General features: G+C 40.1%; 1 protein-coding gene across 1 annotated transcript in view; it reads left to right on the top strand.

Moving 5' to 3' along the window:
* Positions 1-14,769, top strand: part of prss12 (serine protease 12) — a 41,136-nt gene that overhangs the window by 3,118 nt on the left and 23,249 nt on the right. The window contains exons 2-8 of the mRNA XM_066660628.1: positions 553-691; positions 4,111-4,289; positions 4,675-4,825; positions 5,881-6,059; positions 6,401-6,542; positions 7,287-7,486; positions 13,104-13,245. Coding sequence (XP_066516725.1) covers positions 553-691; positions 4,111-4,289; positions 4,675-4,825; positions 5,881-6,059; positions 6,401-6,542; positions 7,287-7,486; positions 13,104-13,245 — 1,132 coding nt within the window. The remainder of the gene's footprint in view (positions 1-552; positions 692-4,110; positions 4,290-4,674; positions 4,826-5,880; positions 6,060-6,400; positions 6,543-7,286; positions 7,487-13,103; positions 13,246-14,769) is intronic.

The raw sequence follows: 14,769 nt of genomic DNA, 5'->3' as shown, positions 1-14,769 counted from the left end.
GAGGGATTTTAAGCCATGCTTCTTGCAGGATAGTGGCCAGGTCACTACGTGATGCTGGTGGAGGAAAACATTTCCTGACTCGCTCCTCCAAAACACCCCAAAGTGGCTCAATAATATTTAGATGTGGTGACTGTGCAGGCCATGGGAGATGTTCAACTTCACTTTCATGTTCATCAAACCAATCTTTCACCAGTCTTGCTGTGTGTATTGGTGCATTGTCGTCCAGATACACGGCACCGCCTTCAGGACACAATGTCTGAACCATTGGATGCACATGGTCTTACTGGTGCAATGTGCAATTAATGAAGATTGGCCACCAGGCTGGTCCAATTTAGCCATGAAACCTCCCACACTAAAATGACAGGTGTTTCAGTTTCGTTGTCTAACCCCTGTGTGTGTGTATATATATATATATATATGCACACACATATGACACAAGTGGAGGGACAAGGTTCTGATCGTTTATTTTCCGAAGACACTTTATTGTCTAGAAGCATTACATGCAAGCTGTTTTTGATCTGTATGTGCTTTGTGTGTGTGTGTGTGTGTTAGGCTCAGTTCGGCTGCAGGGTGGAAGGTCTAAGCTTGATGGAACAGTGGAAGTGTATCTGAACGGCGTCTGGGGGACAATCTGCAGCAACAACTGGGATGATAAAGATGCTGCAGTGGTGTGTCGACAGCTCGGAGAGGGGTAAGAAACAAGCGCACACACATTTAACATTATACCATTTTATAGTCCCCTGCAGTAATTCAGGATACAGGGCTTCCTTCTTTAAAAACATAAAGAGCTCCATATACGTTACATGTTTAATAATCTGACATTGCCTGTGCCTTCAGACCCTTCGATGGCTGGATGTCTGTAGATGAAAGTAAGGGTCAAAAATATGACAGACATTTAACTTTAACGTGAATAATTACTTGAGAGTACACAAACTGTAGGTGTAACAGAATGCAGGTTAGAGAGTCCCACATGTCATGTTATTTATTCATTTTAGATTTAATAGTGTTTTTAGATGCAAAGTGCATTATGGAACTGGCTTCCTGGTCACTCACTCACACAGTTCTTGTTCACAGTTGTCAATAAAAAGTGATAAAGATCTGTTACTGTTCTAACATATATCTGAGAATAAAGATAAACCGTAATATAAAACATCATAGTCCACATATAGAAGGAACAAAAATGTACACCAATTTTTGCAAATTATTTGAAAAACCAAAGCCATGTTTGGTGTCTTAAATTTAGATCTGCACACTACCTGCAATGAAAATGTATCTAAAAATAATAAAACTGTATGTAGCAGGTAAGATCATACCTACGGAATGCCAAAATCATTACACTTTACACACTAAAATAGGCCTGAAAATGTGGTTTCAGACACTGGCACTATACAAAATACTGTACTGGGTCAGTTAGCTACAACATTTATTTGAGACAAATGCAGTTTACCTCTTAATTCAGCATCTTGCCTAAGACTCTTGGTGGTGTAGCATGAAGATCATGTCTGAGCTCAGAATCAAACCCTTGTCTCCCTTGTAGAGAGCAGTGGTGTTTAATAATAAATAAATAAATAAATACATAAAATTAGAGAACTTAATCAGCTCATTTAACACGTTCCTTCAGTCCTTTCAACACATTTATTCTCTCCAAACCAGACATAAAAATAAGTATACTAGAAAACCTTGAATAAAACAATCCTGATCATTCTATTGCATAAAAAACATACTACATTTAGAGACATGTATTATTTATTTATTTATTTAGCAGAAATTCCTGAGGCATTCTCTTAAGACCTTAAAGCCCTGAGGGTTCCCATGCTGAATTTATATCAGTATATCTCATATCACAAATATTTTATATCATAAAAGCAAACTGAGCTCACAGCATGTATGGATTCCTCATGCCGAATAAATGAATATTAATAAACAGTGCCAGTCAAAAGTCTGGACACATCTTCTCATTAGTCATTGGTGGAATAGGGCTATTCACAGTATAGGACTGTGTACCAGCCCCTACCTCTGCACAACCCAAGTTATGGTCTCAAACACATTAAGGAGGAGAGCAGTTCTACAAATTAACTCTTGATGAGGCCACAGCTGTTCACTGAAAACCATTCCAGGTGACGCCCTCATGAAGCTGACTGAGAGAACGCTGAGAGTGTGGAAAGATGTCATCAAAGCAAAAGAATCTGTAGATTTTAGATTTAGATATGTGTTCATTCATAGTTTTAATGTCTTCCATATTCATTTACAATGTAGAAAACAAACAAACAAAAAAACAACAAACAAAGACAAACCACTGAATGAAAATATGTCCAAATTTTGACGGGTACCATACATTCACAGTACAGGAGGTCCTCGGGTTACGTCAGTCCCGAGTTACGAAGTTTCGTGGTTACGACACATCTCCCATTTACTGTACAAAGCCTTGTTTCGACTTAAGTGGTTTTGCGTCGTAAACGTCGTAACGCGAACTTCGTGTTCGGGGTGCGCGGCGGACGAATACGCGGTTACTCTTCTCGGGACCGAGGAGGGTAGGTGTTAGGATAGGATAAGTGCTTACAGTATGTTATTTACGTACAGTATGTGCGTATGTTCCGACTTACACCAAAAATCGGTTTACAACGCGACATAGGAACGGATCAACGTCGTAACTCGAGGACCCCCTGTATGTGGAAAATGGTCAAAACAAAGGTACCGTATTTAAAAAAAAAAGTCTAAGTGTACTCAAAGTGATTTGTCAATTTATTTAGTTTTGGTCAATAAGAAGTTGCAGTTTTGTATGAATAGATTCCGGGGGGGGGGGTGGGGTGGGGGTGCAAATAAGGTTTGGGAATCAGTGTCTTAAGCTTAATCTGCATTAAGCCTGAGCCAGTGTTTGTTTTCAGAATATGTGGTACTGATATGTAAGTGACTATATGATGAATGGCTGTTCCCAAGTTGGAAAATCAGGAATTGACTTGGCCTTTGGAAATGTAACATCTAACCTTGAAACTGTGTCAGAAAATAACCTTTGTGTCAGATTTCTGCAGTATTTGACCCTATCACATCATGCTGTCTCTGGAAAGGTCAAAGGTCTGCCTCCCACCTCTCCAGTGCTTGATTAGCGAGTCATCTGACTTCCCACAGAGCGCACGGACACACTCACACACAGCTGACACCTCCTCTATTTTGTAGTGGAACTGTGTTGACCCGTGAGGTCATTTATGAGCATGCTCAGCTCGGGTGATGACACTGGACTCACGGGAAGACTGACAGTTATGAGTTAAAAGCAGACAGACACACACACACACACACACATGCTTTCACTCATCTTCCTCAGCAGAGCACTGGCCTTTTGTTCATTTTAAATAATTCACAAAGCTCTTCCAGTCACAATAGAATATTGGATTTATTAAATATTAATGAAACCCCTGCATTATTAAAGCTGATATGTGCATTGTATACTGCATGGTCATTTAGCATCCTGTCTCCAACGAGCCTTCATTATGAAAGACCCTTATTTAGAGTAGAGATCCTCTACTAAAACTGTTTTGAACACTATATATAAACTAAAAGCTACTTTATCTCTGTAGAAAAGCATGGCCAATACATGGATGAACTTCATTTTAAAGCCTTTTAAAAACTCTGGTTACTGAATGTCATCAAATTCTCACAGCAGTGCTTCATCTAGTTTGCATTGGTCACCCTCTAGTCCTTCATCAGTGGACACAGGATGCTGTTGGCTGGATATTTTAGGTAGGTGGACTATCTAGCACTGCTGTGTTTGATCCACTCACACCAGCACAACACACACTGACACACCACTGTCAGTGTCACTGCAGCGCTGACAATGATCCACCACCCAAATAATCTCTCACTCTGTAGAGGTCCTATGGAGGTCCATTGAAGAACAGGGGGAAATGGAGGTAAGAAAGTATGCAGAGAAACAGATGGACAACAGTCTGTAATTGTAGAACTACACAGTGCCCCTGTGTGGTCAGTGGAGCTGATAAAATGGACAATGAATGTAGATACAAGGGAGGGGTCCCTAATCTATTGATCATTCAGTGTAGAGATAGTGATAACTACTAAATCATTCTCTCTCTCTCTCTCTCTCTCTCTCTCTATCAGTTATAAGGCTCGGGCTCGTGTGAGTTCTCTTGTGAGGCTGCCTGTGACTGTAGTGCACTGGAGAACAGTGGGGTGCACTGGAGATGAAGAGGACCTGCTGCAGTGCCCTCGCTCCATTTGGAATGGAGGAGAGTGTGCAAACAGGCAGGCTGCTGCAGTCACCTGCACACCCTTGGAAGGTGCACACACACACACACACACACACGCGCGCACACACACACAGACACTCAATACCCAAAGAAGTAAATATAAATACAGTACTGTACAAAATTCAGATAAATATTTCAATTTTTGTGCAAAAAACTCTTATGAAGTACAGTTTATAACATAAACTGTGTATAAGTATTTCTGCAGCGATTTGAGAAACATGGGACTTCCAACAATGTTCCCATCAACTGAAACTGCACTTAAAACTTTCACCCTTGAAGGCCACCGCAGAATCCAGAACTTAAAATCTCTAAATAAACACTTTATAAATATTTTATATTATTTAATATTTTAATGTATGTTACTCTATGCATAAACCAATGCACATAATGTGTTTGTGTGTGTGTGTGTGTGTAGCTGCAGTGTTTGTGCCGGTTCGTCTCTCTGGCGGAGGGTCAGCGTATGAAGGCCGTGTGGAAGTGTATCACGCCGGACAGTGGGGCACAGTGTGTGATGATCAGTGGGATGATAACGACGCTGAAGTGGTCTGCAGACAGCTGGGACTGGGGTACCCACACACACATACAGAAACACACACACAAACTGTTATTGAGGCCTGACCTGCTTTCTTTAGAACAAGCCCTTCATTTATCAGAACATGAGGGCTTTCAATAACACTGGAAAATATGCGTGTGTGAGTGAGCGCGAGAGAGAGAGTGGGGTTATCAATTGTGCAAAATATGTGAGCTATTTTTATGCTAAGCTTCTCAGAAACAATACATGTGTGTACTGCCAGAAGAGAGAAGGAAGACGAGAGCGAAAAGGGAGATGAGTAGAGAGGTGAAAAAAAGGGTAACTGACAGAAAGGGAAATGAGAAGGAAAGAGTGAAGGAGGAGTGAAAAGAGGAGAAAAATAAATGAGAGGGAGAGAAAGAAAGAGTCAATAGGAGGAATTTTAATCATTAGTAGATTGTGAGTTTTTTTTTTTAACCTTAAAATCACAGCTTAAAAAATCACTGATGCTTCACTGATCTGTAATAAGGAGAATACCGCCTCTGCTGTTCCTACTCCTGGCTCAGCACTGCAGAAACTGCACTATGTAAGGAGGGTAGGGGAAAAACAAATGGTTAGTGGAAACATGTGAGTGTGTGAGGTCAGATTTGATGTGAGAGAGGTGCAATTTAGAGAGAGAGAGAGAGAGAGTGTGTGTGTGAAATAGGGCTAGTGCTGCAGTGTCTCTCAGTCAAATTGTGACTAATGTGGAAAAGACATGCTCCACACAGTGCTCTGCAGGTGTGTGTGTGTGGGAAATTGGATGCCTAGACTGATTGTAAGTTAAGGTTGTGCTTCATTAGCATTGACTCTAACTTCATCTGTAACGCAGCTGTGTCACTGATTTTCAGTATGTGGAGCTCAATTGACTGTGTCTGTGAATTAAACACTTGCTGTAGTGGTGTGTGTGAGTGAGTGAGAGAGTGAGGTCAGCTCTACCTATATGTATTTATTACGGGTCTAACAGTTCACATAATCTATTATTTATCATGAAACATGAACTGCAACTTAATATTTACATATGTACACCTCTGTATGTGTGTGTGTGCGTGTGTGTGCGCATGTAATTAGAGGTACAGCTCGAGCCTTGGCGAGGGCGTATTATGGCTCTGGTGAGGGTCCTGTGCTGCTGGATGAAGTGAGCTGTACAGGAAATGAACTCTCTATCGAGCAGTGTCCTAAATCAGCCTGGGGAGAACACAACTGTGATCACACTGAGGATGCTGGAGTCTCCTGTACACCCCTCACAGGTACACACACAGTTTTGATAGAAGTTAGTCAGCTAACTTAGCTAGCTAGTTGCATTAATTTAGAGTGTAGGATGAAAACATAAAAAAGAAGGTTCTAGTACCCTGTTGGGCCGCCTCTACCCTGGATACAAGATGATATACAGTAGGGCTCTTATATGGATTCATACAGGTTCTGTATTGCATCCTGCAGCACATTTACCCACAGATGTTGCAGCTGGGCCTGTAGATCCTGCACATTCGTAGGTTGCAGAGGCCGACATCCCAGCTGGTCTTATAATTTAATTATTTTTTTTTCTAAGAGGCTTTATATTTGCTAATTAAGGCTGCTCTGTCTGTCTTAGATGGTTCTCTAAGGTTGGTGGGTGGAGCTGGAGGGTTTGAGGGAAGACTGGAGGTTCATTATCTAGGCCAGTGGGGCACGGTGTGTGACGATGGCTGGACACCCATCAACACACAGGTTGTCTGTAGACAACTGGGTTACAGGTAACACACACACACACACACACACACACACACAAATGAAACAACAAATCACACATTTTTATAATTTTACAATTTAAAGGAACACTATGTAAAAATTTTACCTTAAAATTACAGCTTCAAAATCATTGTGATTTTCCACTGACCTGTAATCGGGAGAATAGAGCCTCTGCAGTTGCTCTTCTGGGCTCAGCACTGCAGAAACTGCACTCTGTAAGGGTAGGAAACTACATTTCCTTCCCTCCACTTTGATTTCAGGACAGTGCTGTAAAAGGGAATAACACTCAGTGAATGTTGGGGTGTCCAAATCTTGCCTAGTGTTCAGATGTAATTTGTAAAAGACAGCTGCAATATTTTTGAGAGTGAAATTCATTTTTACAGGACTGTCCTGAAATCAAGGGGGGTAGGGAAGGGCAGGAGGACGAGGTGTGTTTTCATAACCTCCTCCGAAAATTACATAGTGCAGTTTCTGCAGTGCTGAGCCTGGAGGAGAAATGACAGAGGCTCTATTTTCTCTATTACAGATCAATCACAGTGATTTTGAAGCTGTAATATTAAGGTAAAAATACTACATATTGCTCCTTTAAATTCAAATTAAGTTGTCTTTTGATTTTAATGTGAAGTGTGTTTGTAATGTGTTCTGCAGTTACAGATGATGATGATGGCTTACTTGGACAGCAGTCAATTTAACAGGTGCTTTCAAATTGGAATTCGAGATGGTTACAGTGATGTTATTCTTGTGTGTAGGTCTGGACAGAGTGTGAGCCCGAATAGTTATGGAGCTCCTTCAGGGCCGATTCTTCTGGATGATGTGAGCTGCACCGGGAAAGAGCCCACGCTCACACACTGCAGCACGACAGACTGGCTCAGACACGACTGCACACACTCAGAGGACGTGGCTATTGCCTGCAGCCCCCTACGCACCGGACATGGGGTCCATATAAGTAGTAAGCCCGAGTATACACACACACACACACATACAAAAGGCACAGGCTTTCATACGTTCACCTAATACAACAGATCTCGAAGCTGACGTTTGGACTGGATGTGATTGTTAGTGTTAAAAATAATAATTCTACTTACACTAAAATACTATGTGATTACTCCCCTCTTAAAGGAACTCTATGTGAATTTTGGGTTTTGGGATGGATTCCTTTGCTCCTCCAAAAGTTACATATTTTAAGGTAAAAAAAATTCACAGTGTTCCTTTAAAGCATATTCAAAACAGGTTCTATTTTCTCCATTGTATGGATGCGTTAAAACAGGCCGACCAATCAGAGCTCCACTGTCATGGTTGCAGACCAAACAAATGAATATCAAGATGGCGGCAGAACAGCTCGCTTTGTTTGTAGCAGAACACACAAATTTAGAGAACCAGCAACACACTGATCATAAAAATGCAGAGGTTAAAAATATGTAATCCTTTTAAATGAGAGGAGCATCACTCAGTAGGACCTGAAATACGGACATACAGCTCGTTACAAACAAGGTGCTGGAACTCCCCCATATTCCAGTATGACTACTAAACGGTGTCTGTGTGGTCTGGACTGCATTAGTGGACCTGATGGAACACGTTTTATGAGGCCTGCGCACCATCCTCCTCCTCCTTTTTCTTTTTTTTAATTTAGTTTAATTTTAATGATTTGATTATAATTAATATTAAGTCAATCTCCACGCAAGAGCACATTCACACCACTACTGTAGCGCTGACACAATATAAACATTTGCAAACACATTAACAGACCCCCAACAAAACACAGACATCCACCCACACTCAAAATACCCATATTCATAACACTTCCATGCTCTGGCCACTTGGCATTGACCTATAGACTTTACATATATAAATATAAATGAGCAGACGTGCTGCTACATAGCAAAGGCACACACATGCACACACTTGTTCCCACACCACTGCTCACCACATTTGTGCCTGTAGGCATTTCTGCTGTTCTCATAATGCAGTGTATGTCTGTCAGCTCCATATGGGCTCTTTAAATGCTTTTAAATTGCTTTCTGGTTTGATCCTACTGAGCTGCTGTAAAGATACCTACACAGGCTCTGTTTAAAAAAGAGAAAGAGCACAAGAGACATGCACATGAAGAGAATAGTGTTCTTAAACACTTTCCTTTAATTCAGTATTATTGTACAACACAATAATAATAAAATAAATAGTAATAAAATAAAATAACTCTATGTATGTTTGCTTTGCTTCACAAGGACAGAAGTGTAAGGAAGTTAGCTGTGGATGTTCTCACACAATCAAGCTGAGGACTTTATTTCACCATGGTGGCTAAGAAAGTGTGTGTGTGTGTGTGTGTGTGTATATATATGTTACTGCTGTCAAAATTAACACATGTTAACACACTTGGGATTTTTTTTGTTCTTTAAATGCTTTAATCCTTTACCAAATTTGCCAACAATTTCCTCGCATCATTTTTACTGATTGATTTTACAATGTTTTTTATTTTACATTTAAATATCCATTATTCAAAGCTTCCATCTTAAAAAGGGACAATGTAATTAATTGCAGCATATTTTTCAGCTGGTTAATATTCTTGAATTGATTGAGAGGCCTAATTATTCTCTTTCTGTGTGTGTGTGTGTGTGTGTGAAGAGAAGCAGAAATTTGTGTGAGATCATAATGGGGACCAGCCAAGAGAGAGGTAGACTGACATTGAGTGAGTGAGTGAGTGAGTGAGTGAGTGAGTGAGTGAGTGAGTGAGTGAGTGAGTGAGCGGGCGGGCGGGCGAGAGAGAGATGGATGACCACTAGCTCTCTAAATGGAACAATGAAGTCCACAGGGAGTGGGTCAGTCACACACACACACACACACATGCTGTAGCATTCAGTGTAGAATTGTAATGTTACCTCATTCTTTACTTTTTGAAGTGTGTGTGTGTGTTAAGGCTCCCGCTGTGCGTATACTCCCTGAGTGCTTTCCTGTGGATCAGGTTTTATTGACTTTGGAGAAAGACCGCACTTTTGAAGCCTCAAAAGAGTACCTCTCTTAATTTCCCAACTGTATTCACCCCCCCGCCCCTCCCCCCTCCAACACTAAACATACGCATTCAAGTTTGTATTCCTATCTTTTTGTGACAATATAATCTCTGCTTTACTGCTAGATAAATGCTGTTATAGCTATGTTTAACTGAATCTCAGCCTTAAAGTGGGTTCCATTCATTGTTCTATATTTCTGTGGTGGCATGTGGTGTTCTCTGTTCCAGAGAGATCTAGGCTGAACTGTCCAGGTTTACCACCATTTTATCATCATGAACATTCCATATAAAAAGACAGTTTGGATATTATATATGTCTATATTTTCAGTGTAGATATTGTAATCTCTAATCCTTAGTAAGGAAAGCAAAGTCTGTAAATGTCTTGGCAGTTCATCATTTCAAATCAAACCACTCTGAATGATATTGATATTGTTTGTATCTCATTGACTGAACCATACGGAATTTAGAAATATCCGCAGAGGCCAAGGAAGCATACTCATCTTCCTCTCTTATTAATCCTAATAAAGAATTGCTTTAAATATGTATTTAAAACACAGTCCCCACTGCATTACACAGTTCCTTATTGTCAATCAATAATAGGGCATTTGGTCCCCACAAAGAGCTAAATACATGCTGCACTTTGTCCTGATTTCCTCTGTTGATTTGTGTTGTATTTAGTATGCACCTCACCAAAGACCCCCTTTTTTTGGTTTTCAGTTCGGTAGATAGATACGTGTGCACACACACACAGCTCCTTCCTCAAGGCTGACAAGTTAATAAAGCCACACATTAAGTACAGCTGAGTTGGAAGCCCTTTGGGCAAAACGTTTTTCTTTTCACCGGCCAAGTAGCTGTGATGAAAGAGTTTCAAGCTCGAGTTTAACAAACACTTAGAGAGCCACTCACTGCTGGGCAAACTCTGTCTCTCTTTCTCTCTCTCTTTTCTAGGCCAAAGTCTCTCATGGAACATTTGGGTGAACACACAGAAATACTGAGTGTGTGGTATCTGAAAGTGCTCAACAGTGTGTTAACACCAGTAGGGAGCCCTCAAAGCATTCGGTGAAAGGATGCTGAAAATGTTATGAACTCTGCAATAGTACCGAGTGTTGCCTAGAGGCATATAAATCTGCACTTGGCTGTGGAGCAGTGCAACAGCATTCTCTGGAGTGATAGTGCACCATATCCAATATGTTTAGGATTTAGGAATCAGCCAACAGCAGTACCTGCACTTAACTCATGTTTATGCACAAATTAAAGGCAATGAGGAAAACTCTGGAGAAGTACTGGTCTCACAGCTAAACAAACTCCTCCTAATCTTTGCGGTCATTCAGAAGCTCTGTGTCTTTTAAGGTGGAACAGTGTGGTTGAGTAAGAAGCCGACTGTAGCTGGTTCATGGCTGAAGTCTAACTTGTCTGTAAGTTGTTATTCGATGTTTGAATTACCACAGACCCTCGAGTCAGTTCCATCTTAAGTGATGCAAGTGGAACAGCAAAAATCAGGTGTTACCCACCTATGGAGCAGAAATAGAGCAACATCTTTAACCTTTTTCATGCTTTTCAAAGTCCAGATGCCTCTTCTTGGCCATGGCTCAGTCACAGAGAGAAAGCCTGAGCCAGTTTGGCCCAAGATACAGAGCCTCTTTCCAGTGTTTGAACGAACTGGAGAGAGTTTGCAAATGGTGAGAAAATATTTTCTGATGCAAACACGGTCTTTCATATAGAAATCCTCACAGCATACCACTTCCCTAGAGAGCAGAGGGTGTTACTGCCATGAAGAGGGACAAACAAGTGCTGTGTGAGCAGGTATTGACAAACGTGCCTCCGTAGTGTATGTACACAACAGAGAGCATGGACACATAAAGGAACTGATGGAGGCTCTAACAGTAGCATACTGCCCTGGGGGTGAAATTATGTGCCACTGCCTTCATTTTCCCTCCATTCTCCCTCCTTTATAAACGGATAATGGATTTTCCTGTCATGGTTTTCCACCAGCGTGCAGGCTGTCTATAATGAAATCCCTCAGAGCTCAATAATAATAAAGCTGTGCCATGTGAGAGATGATGTTCAAAGCTAAATCATCAGCCAAATGGAAGTGTGTGGTTTTGCTCAGAAAGAGATGTGCTGAAAGGTACCCATCTGAAAAACACATTAAAACAGTAGGGTGTGTGTGTGTGTGTGTGTGTGTGTGTGTGTGTATGTTTCATTGTATAGAAATTTCATTAAAAAGCTTCTGAAAAGAATATTCTGGAAAAGATCAAACAGATCCTAATGGAGGTCAGCGTGAGAGTGTATGTGTGTGTATGTGTGTGTGAGACAGAGAGAGATGGTCATATTTATGAGTGGAGGCAGGTGTTCCATAACTGGAAACCTTAACCTCCGTCTTCACTGCCAGGTGGTTTTCCTATGTACCTTACTGTATTACACACCTTCACACACACACAGGCCTGAGATTGGTGAAGGATAATTGCGTTACCATGGTAACGCTTTCTAGTAATAGTACAAACTCATTTACAATTGCTTTAAAATACATAGTTTATTTAGTCGCTGTCCAAAGAAAAACATATATCTCCAAAACAGTAACTTTACAGAGAAGGAAAAAGCCTAAAACTCAGTGGAAGTCAACATAAAAACACTTTATTCCATGTCATTTTGGAGCTTTTTTATTAGTCCATTCATCATAAAATTTTCACAAAGTGAAGGACAGCTGCTGTGTTCCAAAGTTGTAGTAAACTAAAAATCCACAAAAATGGAGATACATGTTTTTCACAGGACAGTGAAAATTTATTGGCTAGATTATTCAATTACAAGATTGCTGTTGACCTAAGTTATATATGGTGTTTTTTCACTGCATGGTACCTACTCTACTTGGCTCTGCTAGGCTCTACTCACTTTTTGGGACCTGGTCCATGGTAGCGTTTTCATTGGCATAGCTCACCCACCCGAAATGTAACTGGTGATGGTGGAAAACCCAGTATCTAATGGGTGCCATGGGCTTTGGATACTACAACAACAGCAGCCATTACTTAATGTGTATTTGTGTTGTTGTTGTTGTTGTTGTTTTAAGAACTCAGCAGGTCTCTGAGCATCATCAGCTGATTGACAATTATCTTTGGCCAATCAGTGCTCTGCAAGTTTTACACATCAAGTTTAGTTCAAACTCGGCTCGCTTTGACCCATAAGTGAGCAAGGACTGAAAAAGCCCATGATTCCAGGTACCAGGAACTAAATATACCTAATGGAAAAAAAGAAAAGCAGAGCAGGGCCACGTAGAGTAAGGACCATGCAGTGGAAAAGATCCAGTAGACTCACAAGGAGCAGGTTTCCTGTCTGAGCAGAAAGACACCTGCAGTGTACAGTGTACATTTTATGACATTCAACGTCAAGTTGTAGACATCTGACGAAACAGTGTTAATCTAAAGAACAACATTTGATTCTTTTTTCACTAGATAATTTATAGTTAAGTGATCCTATAATTGAAGATGACAAATTATGTTCTCTTTTTACTTTACTGTAGCTTTATACCACTGTGTGTGTGTGTGTGTGTGTGTGTGTGTGTGTGACTCAGGTTTGCCTGTGCGGCTGGTGGGTGGGGAGAATGAGAGAGAGGGACGGGTGGAGATCATGGTTGCTGGCCAGTGGGGGACTATCTGTGATGATGGCTGGACAGACCAGGATGCGGAGGTGGTGTGCAGACAACTGGGCTACAGGTAACACTTTGTAACCACTGTCATATCAAAACCTTGTGGCACAAAAAAGCTGTGGACATTAGGGAATGGAGAGAATAAGGGCTGATTCGGACTATGATCTGTAATTATAGGACTAAATGCAGTTACACTGCGGTGCAATCAGAAACCACATTTAATTACCTTTTAATGTTTAAGTAAACTACATCAATTGAGTACAAGTTATAGGATGTGGAGCTGTCAGGAACTGTGACTAAATAAATGAAACACAATGTTGTCAATACAAAGTACTGAATGGTGCATTTTGAATGTGGAGTATTTAGTTAAATTTGTAAGTGAATGAGCCCTTTCCATGAGTTATTTCACATTTTATAAGAAAAGTGCTTACAGTAGAAGCTTGAAAATGGTCATCTTAGGTCCGGTTAGGTTTTCTGGATGATCTGAGCTCTTTTAGAGTAATAGAAGGCAGTACTCCCTCGAATCAAAGGAATGCTTTTTAGATGTTTAGTCGTCTGTAAAACATGGTGGTGGACAAGTGTAATTTGGATCGGTACCACTTTAAAATATGGCTACACTAATAAAGCTTTATATTAGGTTTACACTCTGTTTATTAATGTTTTATAATTAGTTTTACACACATGATAAGGCATTAATAATCTGTTATAACAGATTATTATAACAGATAGAAAGGGCAACAGTGATCTGTTTGCCTAATAGTGAACCATTATGTGTCTACACTGTTAAACCTCAGATATGCCGAATACTGTCATTACTTGGCCTTCTCCAAAAGTTGACATTTAGTCTGTCAGCTTCAGCACATATTTATTAACAAGTTTAAACAATTAACCAGTAACCAATTAACCAACAAACAGCATGTATTTGTATAGTTTAATGATAATGTGGTGTGTACCTTGAACAAATCAAATTACTAAATTAACATTCTCCAGTCTTAGCTTTTCCTTATTCTTTACGTTAGTATTTTTAAGGAAGATCTCTGACACTTTCTGTATTAGACAAAAAAAAAAAGCTTTTTAATGACTTGTAATGTGTTTATAACCTAGTTAATGACAATGTCATAAACAGGTTTTTAAACCACTCATGAACTTTTATATGTGTAGTCTAAAGTGGTACCCAGGGATCTATAACGACATCTGATTGGTGACTTGCTATTGATTAACAGTATTATAAATGCATGACAGTATACAATGCAGTTCTCTGTGTAAAAGGTTTAATTGGTAAGAAATTAAATGTACAGCAAGATAATGACCCCAAACACACTGCTGAGAAGGTCAAGACGTACTTGTAGAAAATGATGTAGAAAATGCAACCAACATTGAAAACTGAATGGAGGACGGAAATAGGGGGAGAGCACATAACATTTTAATTTGTGTCCATAATCAGGTAAAAGTATTAATATGTAATAGAATTATTATCATTTGTTAAATAATTTACTTTGCTAAAATAATACAGTGAAATCACTTCCCAAAAATAACTTACAAATACAAAATGTAGCAACTCAATAAAACACAACTTAAGCACTGAGTCTAG

Source organism: Hoplias malabaricus, chromosome 2 (assembly GCF_029633855.1).
Source record: "Hoplias malabaricus isolate fHopMal1 chromosome 2, fHopMal1.hap1, whole genome shotgun sequence".
In the NCBI taxonomy this organism is placed as follows: domain Eukaryota; kingdom Metazoa; phylum Chordata; class Actinopteri; order Characiformes; family Erythrinidae; genus Hoplias; species Hoplias malabaricus.
Note: the sequence above shows the minus strand (reverse complement) of the source record. Positions and strands in the feature narration are given on the sequence as shown.